The sequence below is a fragment of the Gopherus evgoodei genome, unplaced genomic scaffold, assembly GCF_007399415.2.
Source record: "Gopherus evgoodei ecotype Sinaloan lineage unplaced genomic scaffold, rGopEvg1_v1.p scaffold_32_arrow_ctg1, whole genome shotgun sequence".
NCBI lineage: Eukaryota > Metazoa > Chordata > Testudines > Testudinidae > Gopherus > Gopherus evgoodei.
Window position 1 is genome coordinate 6,318,970 of NW_022059994.1, and position 21,698 is coordinate 6,340,667.

The following is a 21,698-nucleotide window of genomic DNA, read 5'->3' on the forward strand; positions in this document are numbered from 1 at the left end:
GCAGCCCTGTTGTGGCTGGGACAGGCCTGGATCCCAGGGAGCTGCCTCTGTCCTGGGCACCTAAGACTGAGCAGAGTCACTGCAGTTCCTCACTCCGTTTCTCATTTGCCTGCAAAAGCTTCGGCTCCCCATGCTGGGGCTGCTCCATTCCCAGCAGCAGAGACACAGCCAGCAAGGTGTCAGAAGGTTTTACTGAGGAGGGAGCAGAGGAGGCGAAAGCACTGGATGTGTTATTCCTTGAAATTAGCAAAGCTCTTGATACAGTCTCCCACAGTATTCTTGCCAGCAAGTTAAAGAAGTATGGGCTGGATGAATGGACTGTAAGATGGACAGAAAACTGGCTAGATCATCAGGCTCAGCAGGTAGTGATCAACAGCTCCATGTCTAGTTGGCAGTCGGTATCCAGCGGGGTACCCCAGGGGTCGGTCCTGGGGCCGTTTTTGTTCAATATCTTCATTAATGGTCTGGAGGATGGCATGGCCTGCACCCTCAGCAAGTTAGCAGATGACACTAAACTGGGAGGAGTGGTCGATACGCTGGAGGGTAGGGATAGGATACAGAGGGACCGAGACAAGTTAAAGGATTTGGGCCAAAAGAAATCTGATGAGATTCAACAAGGACAAGTGCAGAGTCCTGCCCTTAGGATGGAAGAATCCCATTCACTGCTGCAGACTAGGGACCGAATGGCTAGGCAGCAGTTCTGCAGAAAAGGACCTAGGGGTTATGGTGGACGAGAAGCTGGATATGAGTCAACAGTGTGCCCTTGTTGCCAAGAAGGCTAACGGCATTTTGGGCTGTATAAGTAGGGGCATTGCCAGCAGATCGAGGGATGTGATCGTTCCCCTCTATTCAGCGTTGGTGAGGCCTCAGCTGGAGTAGTGTGTGCAGTTTTGGGCCCCACCCTACAAGAAGAATGTGGAAAAATTGGAAAGAGTCCAGCGGAGGGCAGCAAAAATGATTAGGGGGCTGGAGCACATTACTTCCGAGAAGAGGCTGAGGGAACTGGGATTGTTTAGTCTGCAGAAGAGAAGAGTGAGGGGGGATTTGATAGCTGCTTTCAACTACCTGAAAGGGGGTTCCAAAGAGGATGGATCTAGACTGTTCTCAGTGGTACCAGATGACAGAATAAGGAGTAATGGTCTCAAGTTGCAGTGCAGGAGGTTGGATATCTAGGTTGGATATTAGGAAACACTATTTCACTAGGAAGGTGGTGAAGCACTGGAACGTGTGACCTAGGGAGGTGGTGGAATCTCCTTCCTTAGAGGTTTTTAAGGCCCGGCTTGACAAAGCCCTGGCTGGGATGATTTAGTTGGGTTTGGTCCTGCTTTGAGCAGGGGGTTGGACTAGAACCTCCTGAGGTCCCTTCCAACCCTGAGATTCTATGAGGCAGGTACCAGCTTTAAAGCCCAAAGAGAAACTCCCAGTGCTAATGCGGCCTCCACTCCCTAGCCAGGGGACAGGGCCTCAGGGGAAGAGGAGCAGGAGTGGGGCCATTGAGAGAGGCCAGCACCAGATGAGGCTGATGCCACGGGCAGGGGCTGCACTACACGGGGGGGGAGGGGGGAACTGATCAGTTGCCCCCCCATGAAGCCCAGCCACTGCCTGAGATGCTCCATGCCTGCCCAAGGCTTGCAGTTTGGGGGTCCCCTGCTCCCAAAATATGCCCATGTTGAGAAGTGGGTGGGCTTTGCCATTCCACTTTAAAAAGTGGGAGTGGTGGGGTATGGGCCCCTGGATTATTTTTAGGGCTGTGTGTGTCATGGTCGCTGTCGGTTTGGTTGGTAACTTTAGCTACAATCTCATGAAGATATCTGCACAGTAATTGTCTCATAACTTAAAGACAGTCTCCACCTGCAGTCTCACCCTGTGTGTGCTCCCAGGGATTCCCCAGTCTGGGTCTCCAGCTCAGAGGGCAGCGTGTCTGGGGGGGAAAAGGAGAAGAGAGAGGAGATTTCAGATTTTCATATTTATAACACCAGAACTCTCATGTTCATAACGCTGAACTCAGAAAATGTTTTATTATGACAGCGAAACAGACAGACACACGCTCAGGTATTTAATATCTCATAACTTAAAAACAATCTCTACAAAAAACCAAAAAACTTACCCTCTGTGTGTGCTCCTAAGGATTCCCCAGTTTGGGTCTCCAGTTCAGAGGGCAGCGTGTCTGGCGGGGGAAAGGAGAAAAGAAAGGAGATTTCAGGTTTTCATTGTTATAACAGCGGAATTCTCATGTTTATAATGCTGAACTCAGAGAACGGGGTTTTAATTATGACAGCGAAACAGACAGACCCACACTCAGATATTTAATATGTCATAACTTAAGGACAGCCTCCACCTCAGTCTCACTCTCTGTTTGTGCTCCTAGCGGTTCCTCAGTTTGGGTCTCCAGTTCAGATGGCGGCATGTCTGGCGGGGAGAAGGAGAAAAGAAAGGAGATTTCAGGTTTTCATAGTTATAACAGCGGAATTCTCATGTTTATAACGCTGAACTCAGAGAAACTGGGTTTTAATTATGACAGAGAAATAGACAGACACACACTCGGGTATTTAATATAAACTAATCTGAAACCTTCTATTTCTCTCTCATTCAGGCCTCTCTTAGCCATGGAACCAACATCTATGAAGCCCCACAACCATCCTAGGGCAGACAATCTGTAAGAGAGATTTACTTTTTCCCTCCTCATCTCTTCCCACCCTTCAGACCCCAGTTGGTTTGTCTCATTCATTTGCTGCCTTTGTCATAACTTAGACCCCACCCCCTCTTATGCAAAGACTTTGGCATGAAAGTAGCTTTACACTGCCCACCTCCCTCTATCCCTGTCCATCCCCTCCCTCTTCCACCCCACCCCCACCAATCCCGCTCCATTTCCATCCCTCTCAGGAACACGCCCTGTGCCGAAGTTCCTGTGGAGGAGGGTTTCCTCACCCCATGGAAGGGGCTTTCTCCTCCCCTACAACCCATTTGGCCCAGCCTAGCTGCCATTCGGCACCAGAGCACAGGGATGGGCTGGGTCCAGCTTTAACAAATGGCCTTTAATGTAGCATCTCGATTTTGGATAGCGACCTCCAAGGCCTGGTTCTCAGAGGGGTTGGGCACCTGCAGCTCCCATTGCTCTACCCGTGGCTGCAGAGGTTACACTGCTCTGGAGAACCTGCCCTGCAGTTCTTTAGCTGGAGCGAGAAATGCAGGTGCCCCAAGTTAGGCCAGTTTGCTAAATTGGGGCCTGTATGTTGTGACCTTTGGTAAATCCCAAATTCATGGAGTTCAGCGGGGAGCCCTGCAGCTCTCAGCTGCTGCTGGCAGCAGGCCCCCAGGAGTTCCTAGTCCCGGCGGACACTGAGGGAACCCTGGAGCTCCCAACTGCTGTGGGGGACAAGGAAGGGGACCCTCCTTATTCTCCATTTTACAGGGATATTTTTAGGAAAAATCCCAGACAGGTCATGGGCTTCCATGAATTTTTGTGACCTGTCTGTGATTTTTACTAATAATATCTGAGACGAAATCTGAGTCTTAATAATAATTCAGTCAGAAAAGAGAACAATAACAGGCACATGGCCTGGACATCCAAAACCCCTCCAATCAGAAAGTCTGTGTATGTGTATTGGATGGGTTACATAATATACTAATATTCATAACTCTCAAAGGCGTTTGGAAAAGAACTAATACATACATAATTTGGATATGTATAATATGTCAGACACTGGAAGGAGTTGTCAGAGTTTCATAGGAGAAATTCAATGTGACCTGCCCGATATCAGAATTTCATATTCACATTTTCTCCCTCTCTGGGCAGATTACGTATGTAGTGCGGGGACCATCATCCACAGTGTGAGCAATGCACTGTGGGTTCTGCTCAACACCTTCTGTCACTAGGTGTTGTGGGAAGGCAGAGCGTATTGCAGTGCATCTTGGGGCTGAGCTAGATGTCCCGTCATGCATTGTTCTGTCCCAGCACTCCATGGGCTTCCGGGTTCCTTTCATAGCATTTTTGCAATGGCCCTTCTTTGCTGTGCACCTCGGCGTCTTCGGGAGAAGGGATGGATCCTGCACTGCTCCTCTACGCTCTGTTAACTGTCATGAAGACATCGCGGAAGGCAGTGCAGCTAATCGTGAAGTTCCTACCTGAAGAAGACTCTCAGGCGCCTGACATTCTGCGTGATACGGATAGGAGCAAGCTTAGATTTTGCTTTTGGCAGTCACAGAGCAGCTGAAGAGGGTAGACGGTCGCTTTTTGGCTCAGGAAACAAGCACTGAATGGTGGGACTGGGATTGCATCATCATGCAGGTGTGGGGTGACACGCAGGGGCTACAGAAATTTTGGATGCAGAAAGCCACCTTCGTGGAATTGTGCCCAGAACTGGCCCCAGACCCGCGGCACAAGGATATCAGAATGAGAACTGTCCTCTCAGTACGCGATCGCTGTGTGGAAGCTAGTGACTCCAGATTGCTACCAGTCGGTCACGTATACATTTGGAGTGGGGAAGTAGACCGTTGGAGCTGCGTTAACGCAAGTGTGCCAGGCAATAAATGGCATCGTGCTACGGAGGATTGTGACTCTGGGAAATGTGCGTGAAATATTGGATGGCTTTGCAGAAATGGGTTTCCCTAAGTGTGGAGGGGCGATACTTGGCACACACATTCCAATTTTGGCACCAGACCACTTGGCGACGGAGTACATCAGTAGGAAGGGGTACTTCTCCATGGTGTTGCAGATGCTTATGGATCTCCGTGGGCATTTCACTGACATCAACACAAGCTGGTCCGGGAAGGAGCATGATGCATGCATCTTCAGGAACACCAGCCTATACAGGAAGCTGCAAGCGGGGACTTTCTTTCCGGACCACAAGATTACCGTGAGAGATGTTGAAATGTTTATCTGGAGGAGATGCTTGGCCGGCGTGCGTGAAGTGTTCCTGGAGGCCACAGCTGGCGAAACATACACAGTACACAGAAGCAGGATGGTTAAATTCACAAGTAATATTGAAATATGTCAGCTAAATACACCTTTTGCAACATTGCGATCACTTTCACACTGACCTTAGCCAGGCCCAGACACACAGAGAGAGACAGTCCCTGCCCCACCTGAGATCAGGGCCCGTTGTGCTGGGCACTGCACACACACACAGCAAGAGACAGGCCCCGCCCCAGCTGAGATCAGGGTCCCATTGTGCCAGGCGCTGCACAGACACACAGCGAGAGACAGGCCCCGCCCCAGCTGAGATCAGGGCCCCATTGTGCCAGGCGCTGCACAGACACACAGGGAGAGACAGTCCCTGCCCCAGCTGAGATCAGGGCCCCATTGTGCCAGGCGCTGCACAGACACACAGCGAGAGACAGGCCCTGCCCCAGCTGAGATCAGGGCCCCATTGTGCCAGGCGCTGCACAGACACACAGCGAGAGACAGTCCCTGCCCCAGCTGAGATCAGGGCCCTGTTGTGCCAGGCGCTGCACAGACACACAGGGAGAGACAGTCCCTGTCCCAGCTGAGATCAGGGCCCCATTGTCCTGCACAGACCCACAGGGAGAGACAGTCCCTGTGTCAAAGGGCTTACAATCTAAATAGGCCCAGGGTCAGGGGAAGGATTATGACACACAAGCGGAGCATGGCATGTTAATTGTGTAATATTTTTGAGAGGATGGAGTTTACTAAGGAGGGCATGGAGAGGGGCCAGGAGGACAGGGCAGAAGAGCTATGAGGAGCAGGTGTGGAGTAAGGCTGAGGTGAAGCGACCCTGGGACAAAGCCCGGGATGGGGTTACAGCAAACAGCCAATCAACCAGGGCTGAGGAAAAGTAATCAACCAACCAAGCCCCGTTAGCTATTTCAGTCTCCCTTGTGAGCCCCCGATCAGTTTACTGCCCCTCTCTGAACTCCTTGAAGTTTGGCCGTAACTATCCGCTGTTCAGCTGGGGGCTTCGCAGAGGGGCTGAGCACACGGTCCAGGTGAGGTCTCCCCTGAATCAGAGATTTGTGACAACCGAAGAGCATATTCCAGGTACGGTAGCTCTCAGCCAGGCTGATCTTCACCAGAAAGCAGGCTGCAGCCAAAGACCCCTGAAGGCGTTCTCATTTTCCAACTCCAGCCTTTATAACATTCGTTTGATACATTCTCGTGCAGTCTAATGGCCTTTTAAAAAAGCGTCTGTTGTTTTTTAGATCAAACTAACTGGGAAATGTATTTAATTTGTGTGGAGGGTGGAAGGATGTTTAAGAGTCCACAGAATTACGGTTACATTGATTTGATTATTTTAAAGTAAGTCCTTCTGATCATGTTAAGATGTTTTGTATCACTTGATTAGTCTCATGGAAATCAGTGAGATTACTCACACGAGTAAAGCGACTGATGTGTCCACAGGATCAGGGCCCTTGAGATAAAAAGCTTTTCTCCACTTTTACTCTCCAGTGGGATCTCTCCACCTTTGACAGCACTTTGTGTACAGTCTCTCTCACAATTTCTCTTACACACTTTGTCAGTTTCCCGTGTTTCTGCCAGTTTTTCACAGCGCAACTGGGCAGAAAAAAAATAAGCCTTTAAGATAGTAAAGAGTGACTATAAAACTATATATAGAAGGACATCTAAGGAGCAGACGCAGGAGCAGAAACTGCTGTAACCTGTTTTGAAACAGACTAGATTTCAAGCTGGCAGCAGGACGGAGCCCCACATAATCTAACACCCCCCGTAATACCATACGGACAGGGAGCTGCTAAGGACAAGCATTCGAGATGTGCATCGTTCAGATTGCCTGATGCTCGCCCTAATAATCCCCTATTTTCAGTTGTTTATAACTTTACCTGTTTGTTCCTAAAATCTCTGCCCCCGGGATTCGGGGTTTGGTTGGTTGGGGGGTTTTAAGTTTCAGCCAAACCAGGGCAGCCATGTTGAATAGCAAAGAACGCCAATGTTAACTATTTCCCCCCTCACTGTCTGGTTTGAACAGCTCTCTCATCTCTGTGGTTTGGAACAGAAACTTGGAGATCTGACAGAGGGTAGCTCTGAGATCAGGCCTTTTGCGTGCTCTGTGAAAATCCACCGCCACACAGCCACATTATAAGCCAGAGGGAGGGAGTCACCATTTGCATGTAGTTGGCATTGTCAGAATGGTAGAGATGGAGAACTATCATTGGCATGGTACCTAGGGGAATATCTGTCTGCCTACCCTCAATTTATTGCACCTTATCCCCTTTCGGTCGCCCCCTTTCCAAAGGCACAGTACAGGCAACCGGTGCACACAAAAAATAACCCCAGGAGACAAGCGTAAACTTCACATTCCTCCATCTCTCTGGCAGGAGCCATGGAAGACACAAACTCTGTCGAGCGTCTCCGGGGGCTTGTTCCTTGCTCTGTCTGCCTGGAGCGCTGTCGAGATCCAGTGATCAGACACTGCGGCCACAGCTTGTGCCAGGCCTGCATCAACCGGCCCTGGAGAGAAGTGACAGAGCAAATCACCTGCCCGTGGTGCAAAGAAGATTTTCAAGAGGGAAAATCCGGCTCTGACAACCAACCCTGGAAGGCGGAAGAAATAGACAAGCAGCTCCTGTTAGAGGAGCTGAGTTTGTGGCCAGAAAGAGTGTGTGAGAACCACAGCGAAGAGCTAAAACTCTACTGCGTAGAGGATCAAACCTTCATTTGCGTTGTCTGCAGGGATGCCCCGAATCATAGATCACACACAGTGATTCCCAGAGAGGAGGCTGATGCCAGCATAAACCAGGTAGGATATTGTGCTAATTGGGAAATTATTATGTGTGTTACAGCAGCTCCTGGGGACTCCAGCTGAGATCAGGGCCCCATTGTGCCAGACACTGCACAGACACACAGGGAGAGACAGGCCCTGCCCAGCTGAGATCAGGGCTCCATTGTGCCAGGTGCTGCACGGACACACAGGGAGAGACAGTCCCTGCCCCAGCTGAGATCAGGGCCCCATTGTGCCAGACACTGCACACACACACAGCGAGAGACAGTCCCTGCCCAGCTGAGATCAGGATCCTGTTGTGCCAGGTGCTGCACAGACACACAGCGAGAGACAGTCCCTGCCCAGCTGAGATCAGGGCCCCGTTGTGCCAGGCGCTGCACAGACACACAGCGAGAGACAGTCTCTGCCCCAGCTGAGATCAGGGCCCCATTGTGCCAGGCGCTGCACAGACACACAGGGAGAGACAGTCCCTTCCCCAGCTGAGATCAGGGCCCTGTTGTGCCGGGTGCTGCACAGACACACAGGGAGAGGCAGGTCCTGCCCCAGCTGAGATCAGGGCTCCGTTGTGCCAGGCGCTGCACAGACACACAGGGAGAGACAGTCCCTGCCCCAGCTGAGATCAGGGTCCCGTTGTGCCGGGCGCTGCACAGACACACAGGGAGAGACAGTCCCTGCCCCAGCTGAGATCAGGGCCCCGTTGTGCCAGGTGCTGCACAGACACACAGGGAGAGACAGTCCCTGCCCCAGCTGAGATCAGGGCCCCGTTGTGCCAGGCGCTGCACAGACACACAGGGAGAGACAGTCCCTGCCCCAGCTGAGATCAGGGCCCCGTTGTGCCAGGCGCTGCACAGAAACACAGCGAGAGACAGTCCCTGCCCCAGCTGAGATCAGGGCCCCGTTGTGCCAGGCGCTGCACAGACACACAGGGAGAGACAGTCCCTGCCCCAGCTGAGATCAGGCCCCGTTGTGCCGGGTGCTGCACAGACACACAGTGAGAGACAGTCCCTGCCCCAGCTGAGATCAGGGCCCCGTTGTGCCAGGCGCTGCACAGACACACAGGGAGAGACAGGCCCTGCCCCAGCTGAGATCAGGGCCCTGTTGTGACAGGAGCTGCACAGACACACAGCAAGAGACAATCATTGCCTTGAACAACTTGCCGTATAAAGAGACAAGGCAGACAATAGAAAGCTCATTATCCTCTGAGCACACTGACATTTTTTCAACAAAACCCTTTTTTTAAAAAAAGCCGGGGGAACGGGCCATTTTTCTAAATGAAAATTTGGGTTTTTTTGCCAAATGTACAATGAAATTGGTATCAAAAAGTTTAAGTCCCCCACCCCACTCCAGTTTTACTGCTGCCCTTAGGAGTCTACATAATATATTTGTAGAGTATGTACCATGGCACTCTCTAGTGGCTGGTCGACATAGTGGATAACAGCCTACTACCGCTGCCAATTAATGGGTTACCCCTATATGATTATCCCAAGCTGTACAGGTGACAACCTAAGTAAAGAGCTCAGAATTTGAGGTAACAAAAATAAATTTTTAATAACAATAGCAAACACATGTGAACAATAAATCAGGCTACCTGAACGGTCGTTTTCACCATCCACTCAATGCCACGTCCCAGTGTTGGAATCCCAAAAAACAAAGATGTCCAACATTTGGGGCGATACGCAATGGAGGTCACTCATTCGCAGGCCCTTTTCTGGTGTCAGCAATGTCTCGCCCCTACAGCGGATCTTTGCTTTCTCTTCTAGGGCATCAGGCGTCCCTTGGCTGGGTAAGTGGCTCCTGCTAACTGCTGCCCCTTGAACTTTGTTCTGCTGGGAAGGGGTCTGGGAAACAGGTTTGGTTCCTAAGCAAATCTCAAAGCCACGATCCACTGACTTGGGCTCCCAGGACTCATGCTACAGGGGTAATAATAACAATGTAAACTTTCCGGCTTGGGCTGGAGCCCAGGCTCTGAACCCTGGTGAGGATTGGTTTGGTTTTTGCAGTGTAGACGTACCCCAGTGTCCCTCTAGCCCCCTGAGCACAGTTTTTGCTCTTTTCCAAACCCTCCACTTTGGCTGCCTTGTCATGCTGAAAGGTGTTAAGTGGCTACCGTCAAGTAAGCCTTTCATCCAAAGACAATCCCACATGTGGTTAAAGCCAGTGGGTAGCCAAACACTTTCAGACTCAATGGAAGGCGCAACTAAGCCCCTCTTATGTAGAAGTGAGAGCTACAAACCATGGAGGGACTGCCCAAGGCTCATGGCAGGGAAAATCTAAGCTGCGTGGGCTGAGGGGTATCCCTGGCTGCAAATGCAGGGACGAGGATATCAGTAGCAGGTTGTGTGTGTTAGAGGCAAAAAGCCAGAGGAAACTATTGTGACTGTGAAAGGAAACAGAGGGACAGGGCTTTCTGGGCACAGAACTCTCTGGAAGGGAAGACGTGGGGAATTTGAGCAAGGAACTTGCCGGCTGTCGTTTGTTTTTCCCGTGTTGAAAGGAACAGGACTTTGTGGGCATTTGTTGTGAATAAACAAGATGACACTGAGAAAAGACCCAACTGATATAATTGATTTCTCCTGTTAATGGAAATAACCCAGCAAGGCCCTTAATACTGGAGAACCACTCAGGCCAGAAGGGTTAACCATATCTTCCTGGGACTGAACACAGAATCCCAGAAATGTTGAAATGTTTTTGTTGAGTCAATTTAACATGAATCTGCACCTTCCTATGCATCTCCCCTCATGGGAGTTGTAGTTTGGGTGTCTCACCCCCTCATTTTTCCCTATGGGCTAGGCTCCCTGGCTGGACTACATCTCCCATGATGCATCCATGGTAACTGACTCCTGCAATGCACCACACAACAGGAAGACCGGTGCACCATGAGACATGTAGTCCAGCCAAAGAGCCTGTCCCAGAGAGGTGAATAGGAGCATGAAGCATCCAAACTTCAACTCCCCTGAGGCACCGCGACAGCTCAGGCAGACACAGATTATTGTTGAAGCAAACCAAGACAAAATGTCCCGTTTTCGTTTCCCAAAGGAAAATTGAGACCAAAAATTGGCAATTTTGAAATGTTCCTGCAGGAAATTTTGATTTTTCTGGAAACTGCATTTTGCATCAGAAATTCAAGTTGATATGAAGTTCCTGACCAGCTGTTGTAGAGATGGATTAGCCACTGCTGGATCTGGCATTTAGTACAGAGAGGGAGGCTGATCCAATGGTTAATTCACTAGCTAAGCACTTGGCAGCCTTAGATTCAAAGCCCTGCTCATCACAGACATCCTGGCTCACCTGAGACTCTCTGTGCCTCAGTTTCCCCCTCTGATAAAGGTCCTCTGTGGTGGGTTAATGCGATAGCCAGGTGGCCTAGTGGTCAGGCCAAGGCCCTCCTACTCCACTGGATCCTAACCCAAGACGCTAAAGGGGTATTGCAATGTCCGGGTAACACATTGGTCTGCTCCCCTCTGGGTTGGTTCCTACCAGATCGTGGTTCCTGCATGTGGTCACGGTATCAGCTCAGTCTGCTGAAGGGACACCGATGTCCCATACCTGTGTATTCCAAAGCCAGACGGGACTATTGGGATCATCTAGTCTGACCTTCTGGATAACACAGGCCAGAGAACGTCACTGAATTAATTCCTAGAGCAGATCTGTTAGAAAAATATCCCATCTTGATGTAAAACGTGTTAGTGACCGAGAATCCACCGTGACCTTTGGGAAGTTGTATCGTGGTTAATTACCCTCACTGGTAAAAACAGAGATCTGATTTCCAGTCTGAATTTGTCTAGCTTCTATTTCTAGCAGGTGGGTCATGTTGTAACTTTCCCTGCTAGACTGAAGGGTCCTTAAAATATTTGTTCCCCATCTAGGTACTTATAGCCTGCAATCAAGTCACCCTGAACCTTCTCTTTGTAACACTAAATAAATTGGGCTTCTTGAGTCTATCACTGCAAGGCAGATTTTCTAATTCTTTAATCCAGTGGTGCCCAAACTTTTCCTCTTGTGCCCCCCCCTTACCAGTAATGGAATGTGTCCGCCCCTCCCCACCCCCAAGCCAGGAGCTCTGTGCCCAGAAAGCCCTATCTCTCTGCTTCCTCTGGCTTTCAGCCTCCAAGACACACATGCTGGCGTCTGGTGAAGTAGGGTCTGCCAGCCCACATCCCTCTGCTGATGGGAGGGATTTTGACTCTCAAATCCGGGTCCACAGTCAGTCCTCAGACTGCAGCCACCATCTGGCAGCTTGCTGGTATCAGCAGGGGATGTGGGCTGGCAGACCCTACTTCACCAGACGCCCTGTCCTCATAGCTCCTGATTAGAGGAGATGTCTGGCCTCTCTGATTGGCTCAGACTTACTGTTTAAGCCAGATGGAGGCACAGGAAGTTGTCTGAGTGGCTAGGTGAATCTGTAGTTGGCTGCTACGTTGGACCCTGCCTTGTTGCAGATCCGTGTTTCTGTGCCCCACTCCTGGCTACTGACTCTGACTCTGACCCTAACTCCTGCTCTGACCCCCAGGCCTGACCATATATGTCCCACTACACAACAGTCATGTGCCTTGGGCGGTCCCTCCATTGTTTGTAACTCTTCCTCTTGCATAAAGAGACTTAATTGCTCCCTCTGAGCTTAAAAGAGGGGGCTTGGCCACCCATTGGTTCTAATGAGGCCTGTGATTGACTTTGGATGAAAGAATCATTTTATAGCACCCAATAGCAAATAACTCAGTAAGTCACCACTTGCTCTTCCCCCATTCTCCATCCCTTACCCATGCTGTGCAGCGAGAGAACATTCAGGTGTCTTCAATGTAATATTGGGTTTTTGTAGCCGGAAGACGTTTCCAAAATCAAAGCCAACTTCGACCTTCAGCGGAGACATAAACAGGGTGGAGCTGGCGAAGCAGGCTGAGGATGGTGACGCAGTCGAACTCCAAGGTAAAGGAAAACAATCGTATGAGGGTGGGTTCATCTTAAATACGCAGAAATTGAACCGGAGGAATAGAGAAAGGGAGCGTCGCCCATTTGAAACCCCACTTCCAGGAATAATAATACTTAGCATTTTTCATTGGTAGGTCTCAAAAGAGATTGGTATTATTGTCCTATTTTGCATAGGGGGAAACTGAGGTACAGAGGGGTGAAATGAACACAGGTCTGCTGCATTCCAGGCCAGTGTGCAATCCACTGCCTTGCTGCCTCCCCCCAAAAACCTCCAGCGTCTGTCTACACGATGTACGAAGCCTGGGCTCTGACTCTGAGTAGCTCTGTCCCCAAGGAATTTTAAATGGCTTTCCCTCCTCCCCACTGCAGACAATCCATCTTTCTCCAGGATCCAGACATTCATGGCGTGGATGGTCCTACTCATTTTCCTGATTGCGATCGGAGGATTGAGCGCCACCATATTTGTTTTCACACGTGAGTGAAAAGGGTCCAGGCTGGCTCCATCTCCGCCACTCGGTTACACATTCTGTCCTCCCAGTTCCCTTTCCCATGCAAGGCCAGATCCTGCCCCCCTTTGAGCTGCTCCAGGAGCATAAATAGGATGGAAACTGACATCTCCCCAGCTAGGAATACCCCTTCTGTAGGGGAAATCCCTACTAGCGTAGACAACCCTGGCATAGGGAATGTCATGACATATGAAGTCATGATCTATGTTAAACAGGAGGGGCTTATTAAAAGAAAACTGATGCAAGCTATAACCCCAAACAAGCAAACTTCTACACAGCTCGCTCCCCAACTTGGCCTCTCTTGTTGACCAGGGACTAGGAGGACCAGATAGCAAGTGTGAAAAATCAGGACAAGGGATGGGGGGTAATAAGCACGTATATAAGACAAAACCCTGAATATCAGGACTCTCCCAGTAAAATCAGGACATCTGGTCACTCTACCAGAGACCCGGATCCTGTCTACAACTCGGTACAGATCACAGAGCCTTCTAGTGGTTGAATGAGACACTGCATGTCAAGATCCCATTACAGGGAACACATGGAGGCCAGGCTGGAACTCCAGCTGGACTTCATCTCCCATAAGGCTAAGGGTTGCCATGGTGCAGTCCCTTCACTAAGAGGGGAGACCATGGTGCATCATGGGAGATGGCATCTGACCAAGGAGCCTCGCCTATAGAAGAGAATGGAGACATCAGACACCAAGACTACAGCTCCCATGATGCACTGCATTGAGATTTCCAAGTCTTTGGTTTTCAGACAAACACTTGCCATTTTTTTTCTGTAAAATCAAAATTTTCCACATTTTTTATTCTCATCTAAATTTTTAGCAGGGGAAAAAAAACATTTTCCCACCAGCTCTAAGTAACTGGATTGATTGTAATTGTCCCACTCTGCTCGGCACTGGGGAGGCCTCAGCTGATGCACGGTGTCCCGTTCCGGGTGCTGCACTGTCGGAAAGATATGGACAGATTGGAGAGAGTCCACAGGGGAGCAAGAAAAACGATCAGAGGTCTAGAACCTCTGACCTTTGGTGAAAGGTTAAAAAAACTGGGTGTGTTCAGTCTCGAGAAAAGAAGACTGGGAGGGGGAGCGATAACAGTCTTCAACTATGTTAAGGGCTGTTCTAAAGAGCACGTTGATCAGTTGTTCTCCACGTGCCCTCAGGGTAGTTAAGCTCTGGAACAGGTTTACAAAGGAGGTTGTGGATCCCCATCTTGGAGGTGATTAAGACCCGGCTGGACAAACACCTGTCAGGGAATGTCTAGGTTTACATGACCCTGCCCCAGGAGACTTGATGACCTGTCATTGTTCCTTCCAGCCCAACACGTCTACAACTACAGCTGTGTCGACCCTGGAGCTGATGTGAAATGTACTGACGGTTCCCATAGCACCAGTACAACAACCCCCCCCCCCGACCCCCGTGATGGTGGAAGCACTAACTTGTTGTTATCCTTGTGCATTACCAGGAGCTGCCATCAAACCTGACACGGCTGCTCTGAGAGCGTCTGCTGCCCCATGCTGTGATGAAGGCTGGATCGCCTCCCAAGGAAAGTGCTACTATTTTTCTGAAGAGGAAGGGAACTGGAAATCTGGCCAGAATTACTGCTCTTCACACGCTGCCTCTCTGGCTGCAAACAGTAGCTTAGAGGCTCTGGTAAGACAGAGCCGTCGAGTCCTTGTAAGGGCAATAGACCAGGTTGCCCACAGCAGGAGGTGTTGGCATTAGACTGGGAAAACATAAGGCCATCCAAACTCTGCCCACAAAACAAGCCCCACCCACTCATGAAACCAAGTGTCCCTGGTGGGGCAGTGGTGACCAACCCTGTTCAAAAAATCACATCACCCCTATCCCCCTCAAAAAAAAATCATGGGCTTAAAAATCACGGCATTTTGAAAGTCACGCTAAACTTGGGGATTCTTTTGTGCACTCAGGTCCCGTTTTGAAGCTTTCTTCTGCAAACACAGAGCTGGGAACGTTATAAATGTTTAATCGAAGGCTGCGATTCTTATGTATTCCCATGACTCAGGGGCTGTGGCTTCAGGACTAAACACTGAGTCTACCGACAAAATCATAAGAGATGGCAACCCCAGTTAGGATTAAATATCAATGTGTTGTCATTAGGGTTCTGATTTAACACCCAGTGGAGATGGGCAGGACATGCTCCATCCCGCTGAGTGAGTGGCCCAGGCTCTCTGCAGACTCAGGCAGCGCCGCTGCATAAGTGACACGGGGCAGTTCTTTCTCTCAGCGATTGCTTCAGGCTCTCTGCAAACTCAGGCAGATGTGGCTGTGTCACTTACACTCAGTTCTTGTTTTGAACCATAAGGGGTGGAGCGTCTTCATTCTCTTCATTCATTGGTTCTATTATAGTAGGCCTAGAGGTCACGGTCAGGGATCAGGGCCGCATTGAATCACTGTCTATCTTAAACAGGAAGGTGTTATTAAAAGAAAACAGATGCAAACTATAGCCTGGGTTTACTTGGCCCTGCCCCAGGAGACTTGATGACCTCAAGTAGGCAGTAGGCTTCTCTACACAGCTCATTCTCCAACTTTGCCTCTCTTGTTGACCAGGGACCCGCATCCTCTTTGTGACTCTATGCAGATCATAGAGGCTGAATGAGACTCTTGTACAGACATGTAACAAATCCATTCCCCAAAGAGTTTGTAATCTGCGGTTTGACAACACAAAATAGCAGGCCTCATATGCAGGCTCAGTGACCCACATCCAGGCACTGGACTGCAATCTACAGCTGGCATCTGCAATACAGCTTAGGTAGCTCAGCCCAGATGGGAGCTGGGGGGAGATGCAGCTCCCATCTGGGCTGAGCTACCTGATGCACCATGTGGCCCCAAAGTTAGGGCAATGACCTGATGTCTAAGAGACCTAGGTTCAATTCCTAGCTCATCCACAGACCTTTGTGATGACCCAGAGAGTATTTTGGTGTCAGGTGACCAGCTGTCCCATTTTTAAAGAGACAGTCCCGTATTTAAGCCCTCCTGCAGGTGTCCCTTTTTCTAAATGGGGCAAATTCTCCCATATTTTCTGTCTCCCGACTGCCCCCTCAGTACTGGTGGGTCCTGCTGCTGGCTGGATCGGTGCTCAGCAGCTGCCTGCCCACCAGTGGTGAGGTCCAGTGGCTGAAGATGGGGGTGGGTGTGCCAGGGTGAAGATGCAGCACATGGGGCCAGATGCTCCCCCTATTGCTCCATCAGAACAGCCAACGCTGCGTGTCGGCTCTCAGCCAGCAGGACCCCACCCTGCATCCCATTTCCGGCTCAGTCAACCTGATGTGAGTTTGAATGTTTGGCCTGCACAGTTCTGATTGACAGCCGCTGAACTCACTTCAATCCCAGCAATGTTACCAGGTGCCCTGTATTCAGCACAGGGAAATGTGGTCCCCCTGAATAGCAGAACCTGGAAACAGGGCTCTGGCTATTCATTTACCTTAATGGTCTAGTCCGCTGCCTTCACAGCAGGACGAAGTATCATCCCTGACAGATTTTTTCCCCCAGATCCCTAAGTGGCCCCCTCAAGGATTGAACTCACAGCCCTGGGTGTAGCAGGCCAATGCTCAAACCACTGAGCTATCCTGCTCCCCCCCTTTCATTTTTATTTTGCACTGAAAAGAGCAAGTGATTTGCTTTTGCCTTTCCAAGGGGGCATCTTTGCATGCTCCACATAGTAGCTCTGAAGTGGTTGTAATATATATTAAAAGTTCTGGTATTTTTAAAGAATATTATAAGGATACAACAAAATGTCACACAAATGTCGTCTTAAGTGAAACGCACTTTGTCTCTTTTCGAGCTGTGCAAGCAGGAAGGCAGCCAGTGGTGGGGTTGTGTCCTGTTATCTGGCCTCGGTCCGAAGGCTGTTCAAGAAGGGGCTGCTGGTATTTTTCCACATTTCTATTTTGGAGCCACCTGACTCACATTTCCCCTTACAAGCAGCTATCAACACAGCCAGGCAGGGAGGGTGGAGAGTGCCAGGCAGGGAGGGTTGGCTCGGTTGGTCACCGCGCCCCACCCGCCCTGTGTGAGAGAGGGGTATGGGAGAGTGTGTGTGTCACCCCTCCCCGGGTGAACCTTAGAGATAAGAAGGCAAATAAAAATAATCCAGCTACACAGTATTTCTTTTTTAACAGGGGCTCAGTCAACTTGATGTTAATTTGAACATTTGTCCTGCACCGTTCGGATTGATTGCCCTTGAACTCGCCTGAATACCAGTAATTTTACCAGGTGTCCTGTATTCAGCACAGGGAAATAGGTCACCCTATTTAATCCCCAACTCCCATTGAGTGACCTGGTGGCCTCCATTAGCACCTTCCAACATAACAGCATGTTACACCCCATGGCCACATAGGGGCCAGAAACAGACAGTGAAGGAATGGGTGGGGGAGAGGGACACGTATGACGTGTGATTTCCCTTTGCATTATTCAGAATACCGCAATGCACCATAAAGGCCCCTCCGATCACTGGGTTGGACTCCGAAGGGAACCGGGCCAGCCCTGGAGATGGGTGGATGGCGCTGCATTCAACCACCTGTGAGTCTCTTTCTCTCTGACTGCACATGGGGGGCAGGATTGAGGGGATCCACACCAGGATATAGGGCAACTATGGCCAGGGACCCACCCACCACTTGGGAGCCTTAGGGAAGCCCCATTCCCAGAGAGGCAGCAGCCGCCTTTTCCCCCCTCCAGAAGTGGCAGCAGAGGCCTGTCTACTCCCAGAGAGGTATTAGCGGAAGTGGTGGGATCTGTCAAAACCTCACCCAACAGCTGGGCCTACTGCTCTCCTCTTTCCTTCCCCACAGCACTGCCTGCTGGGGTGGGGTTAGCATGGGCTGTACCTTCTAGCAGGGATCTGTCATCTGTGTATAGGTCACACTATAAGTCATGGCTGGGAGTTTACAGCAGCAGCCAGGATCAGCCTGGGCCAAGGCTGATGTCATTACAGAAGCATTACACAAGAGCTATGCCTGTATCTGTGTGCGTGTTGGAGCTAGCCGGGATTTTCCCAATGCAGCGTTTTTCCATCATGCAATGCCCACGCCTCCAATGGGAAACCCTTAGCAAAACCGTGTGGGTCTCAACAAAATTTCATTTGGAAAGAAAAATGGAAGAAAAAAATATTTTGACCTGTTTGGAACGGAACGGTTGGATCTCCCATTTCAAAATGCTGCCTCCGTTCCATTTTTTAATTGTATGTAAAACAAGTTTTTTAAAAGTCAAAATCAGAACGAAATGTTTCAATTGTCCCGAAATAACGACAACAAAAACTCTGCCTTGATTTTCAGGACATTTCCTTTTGTTTTCTTCCATTTTGGAAGAGAAAAAAATTAAAACTCAGCTATTTTCCTGCAAATTGAAAAATCCACTTCCCAGCCCACTATAGTGTGTATGGAAGTGGCTCGTGTAAAGCGCGCCATCCAGTGGCAGTTAAGCCTATGTAATATTTTTCACCTACGCCAAGTTTACTCAAGTCGCTCCGTGCTCCCCTCTGCTGATTGGAGCATATCGGAATGATGGATCTTTTACAGCCTGTAAGCTAACAGAGGTTGGTCTTTTAGCGTAGGCAGTAGGGGTGCCTGCACTTAGACCCAGAACTCTCAGATTCAATCCCTGCTTCTGTCAAGCACACACAGGTGTGGTCTTATATTCACAGTTTTGTAGGACCAATAAAGTTATTGTTGTCATGCACCGCAAACAGCTTCCAGATGGCACAGCTCTTAACATGGTGCCAGGAGTGGGAGGGCTTTGATTCTTTGGGGTCACTAGCCAGAAACACTTCTGCAAGGGCGGTGGGCAGCATTTGTGAACTCAGAGCCTATATTAGGTGTATCAGCCTGCACAGAACGTGGAGGGAGGAGCACAGGTTGCAGGGGGGAAGAGTCTGGAGGAAGCACCACTCAGTCGGTCTGTGTGCACATGGCTGGAATGTTAGCTGCAGTCACAGCACCTCTGTCAATTGTTCTCTTAACAAAGAGCCAGTTTAGTTTAAGAACATGGACAGAGTCACTAGCCCAGCACAAACCCCCAGCGTAGGAGACTCGCACCGGCGTAATACAGGGCTTGTCCTAGTATTGAATGTCTTCGCTGCAGAGTTAACTTGGGTCGCAACGCATGGATTAGACTAGCAGCCCTACCTGAATGATTGGGTTAGCCGGTGCAGCGCTCCCCTCCCCAGTGTGTGTCACTCTGACTTCTGAGGACGTATCCCCTGGGTCTTTGTGCTTCAATAAGACAAACCACTCTGATCCTTTCCCAATGAATTGTGGGAGAACGTGTCTGTCCCTTCTGGGCACATGGTGAGAGAATTGTGGGAAAGCCTTGGAGGATGATCAGCACTTGAGGGGTATCACTTGTGTCCACACCGCAAGGTGGACAGGTTACCAGCTCAGGGGAGAGCAGCCAGACCTGCTAGCCCAGGTTGAAAGCACCATGAAACTCAGCCCAGAGGATTGTGGGGCATGGAGGGGGGTCAGGAATATATACCTTGGGGGAATGGCTGCGTGTAGCTACATCAGTGCAAAGATCCCCCCTGCACTGTTAAAACGTGTCCCTTATACCTCACTTGTCTGGGCTTTGACTTCCAGCCAGTTGATCTCGGTGCCTTTTTCCGCTAGCTTCACCGGGACCTTTGGGATTAATCCTCTTCCCCTCCACTGCAGCTTTGAGATCAGAGGAGCCGGACTCTGCGCTTACCTGGATGACGGCGTTGTGAACAGCACAGGCTGCGACACCGAGAGGAAATGGGCCTGTAGCAAGCTGGACGGAGAGACCGGGGGGAAGCAGAGGGCCCCGAAGTGTTAAGAGCAGCCAAACTGCAGGCTTAGGCTACAGCGTGACTGTAATAAGAGCCCCCGTGGCGGGAATCAGGTTGGACCTCTCTGGATTACACCAGAGGAAATCTTGGCAGTTTGCCTCTAACTAACATTATTCTCTAAATGTCACTGTCACAGACTGGGAGGACAGACAGATCCATAGTCATCTAGCAGCCCAGTGCTAACATCCGGCAGTTCTGAAGGATCTGATTTTTAAAACAAGTGATCTATTTAACCAAGCCACAGAAATCATAAAAACACCAGAACGGCCATCCTGGGTCAGACCAAAGGTCCATCTAGCCCAGTATCCTGTCTTCCAACCATGGCCAATGCCAGGTGCCCCAGAGGGAATGAACAGAACAGGGAATCATCGAGTGATCCATCCCCTGTCACCCATTCCCAAATTCTGGCAGACAGAGGCTAGGGACACCATCCCTGCCCATCCTGGCTAATAGCCACTGATGGACCTGTACTCCATGAATTTATCTAGTTCCTTTTTTAAACCCTGTTATAGTCTTGGCCTTCACAACATCCTCTGGCAAGGAGTTCCACAGGTTAACTGTGCGTTGTGTGAAGAAATACTTCCTTTTATTTGTTTGAAACCTGCTGCCTATTAGTTTCATCTGTTGACCCCTAGTTCTTGTGTGATGAGAAGGGGTAAACAACACGTCCTTCTTTACTTTCTCCACACCAGCCATGATTTTATAGACCTCTATCATATCCCCCCTCAGTCGTCTCTTTGCCAAGCTGAAAACTCCCAGCCTTATTAATCTCTCCTCATACCTTTTTGCCTCTCACTGCTTCTTTTACTTTGTTGTTTAGCCACGGTGGCACTTTTTTGATTCTCTTACTATGTTTTTTAATTTGGGATAAACCTTTAGTTGAGCCTCTGTTACGGTGTCTTTTAAAAGTTTCCCTGCAGGGATTTCACTTTTGGTGCTGTACCTTTCAATTTCTGTTCAGCTAACTTCCTCCTTTTTGTGTCGTTCCCCTTTCTGAAATTAAATGCTACAGTGTTGGGCCGCTGTGGAGTTTTCCCCACCGCTATTACCAAGCGGTCCAGCTATACCAGTGGTCTCCAACCTTTTTACGCCCAAGATCACTTTTTGAATTTAAGGGCAACTCAGGATCTCCCCCGCCCCTTCCCCGAGTCCCACCCCTTCCCAACTCCCCCCACTCCATCTCCCCACCCCATTGCTCGCTCTCCGCCACCCTCACTCACTTTCATCGGGATGGGGTAGAGGGTTGGGGTTCGGGAGAGGGTGCAGGCTCTGGGCTGGGGCCGAAGGGTTTGCAGTGTGGAAGGGGACTCTGGGCTGAGCCTGGGGCAGGGGATTGGGGTGCAGGAGGCGGTGGGGATACAAGCTCTGGGAGGGAGTTTGGGTGCAGGAGGGGGCTCCGAGCTGGGGCACAGTGTTGGGGTGCAGGGTGCTGAATCTGGGAGGAGGCTCAGGACTGGGGTTTACAAATCCTTTAATCGTTCTCCTGGCTCTTCTCTGACCCCTCTCTGATTTATCAACATCCTTCCTGAACTGTGGGCACCGGAATGGGACACAGGATTCCAGCAGCGGTCGCAGCAGAGCCAAATCCAGAGGTAAAATAACGTCTTGGCTCCTACTCGAGATCCCCTTGGTTATATGTGCCAGGGTCGCATTAGCCCTTTTGCCGTCAGCACCTCACTCGGGGCTCGTGTTCAGCCGATTGTCCCCCATGACCCCCAAAACTTTGTCAGAGTCACTGCATCCATCCC

The 21,698-nt window shown here is 50.2% G+C and overlaps 1 protein-coding gene across 4 annotated transcripts; it reads left to right on the top strand.

The window, feature by feature from the left end:
* The first annotated feature begins 1,933 nt into the window (after positions 1–1,933).
* Positions 1,934–20,287, top strand: LOC115640776 (C-type lectin domain family 2 member D-related protein-like). 4 transcript variants are annotated; one of them, XM_030543767.1, is made up of 9 exons: positions 1,971–2,052; positions 2,594–2,656; positions 7,291–7,712; positions 9,455–9,477; positions 12,511–12,617; positions 12,990–13,094; positions 14,593–14,780; positions 17,566–17,669; positions 19,796–20,287. In XM_030543767.1, exons 3-9 carry the CDS (start codon positions 7,296–7,298, stop codon positions 19,935–19,937), a joined length of 1,086 nt encoding a protein of 361 aa, XP_030399627.1. In that variant the 5' UTR covers positions 1,971–2,052; positions 2,594–2,656; positions 7,291–7,295; the 3' UTR covers positions 19,938–20,287. The 4 variants fall into 4 exon arrangements, with proteins under 4 accessions (XP_030399625.1, XP_030399627.1, XP_030399624.1 ...); XM_030543765.1 differs by lacking the exon at positions 2,594–2,656 and having other exon boundaries at positions 1,934–2,052; XM_030543764.1 differs by lacking the exons at positions 1,971–2,052; positions 2,594–2,656 and adding an exon at positions 4,575–4,977.
* Positions 20,288–21,698: the final 1,411 nt, after the last annotated feature.

Coding starts and splice junctions, on each gene's coding strand:
- LOC115640776 (XM_030543764.1), top strand. CDS start 4,599: ATGGGTTTCCCTAAGTGTGGAGGGGCGATACTTGGCACACACATTCCA. Junction 7,713..9,454: donor CTGATGCCAGCATAAACCAG/GTAGGATATTGT, acceptor TTTCTCTTCTAG/GGCATCAGGCGTCCCTTGGC. Junction 14,781..17,565: donor ACAGTAGCTTAGAGGCTCTG/GTAAGACAGAGC, acceptor TGCATTATTCAG/AATACCGCAATGCACCATAA.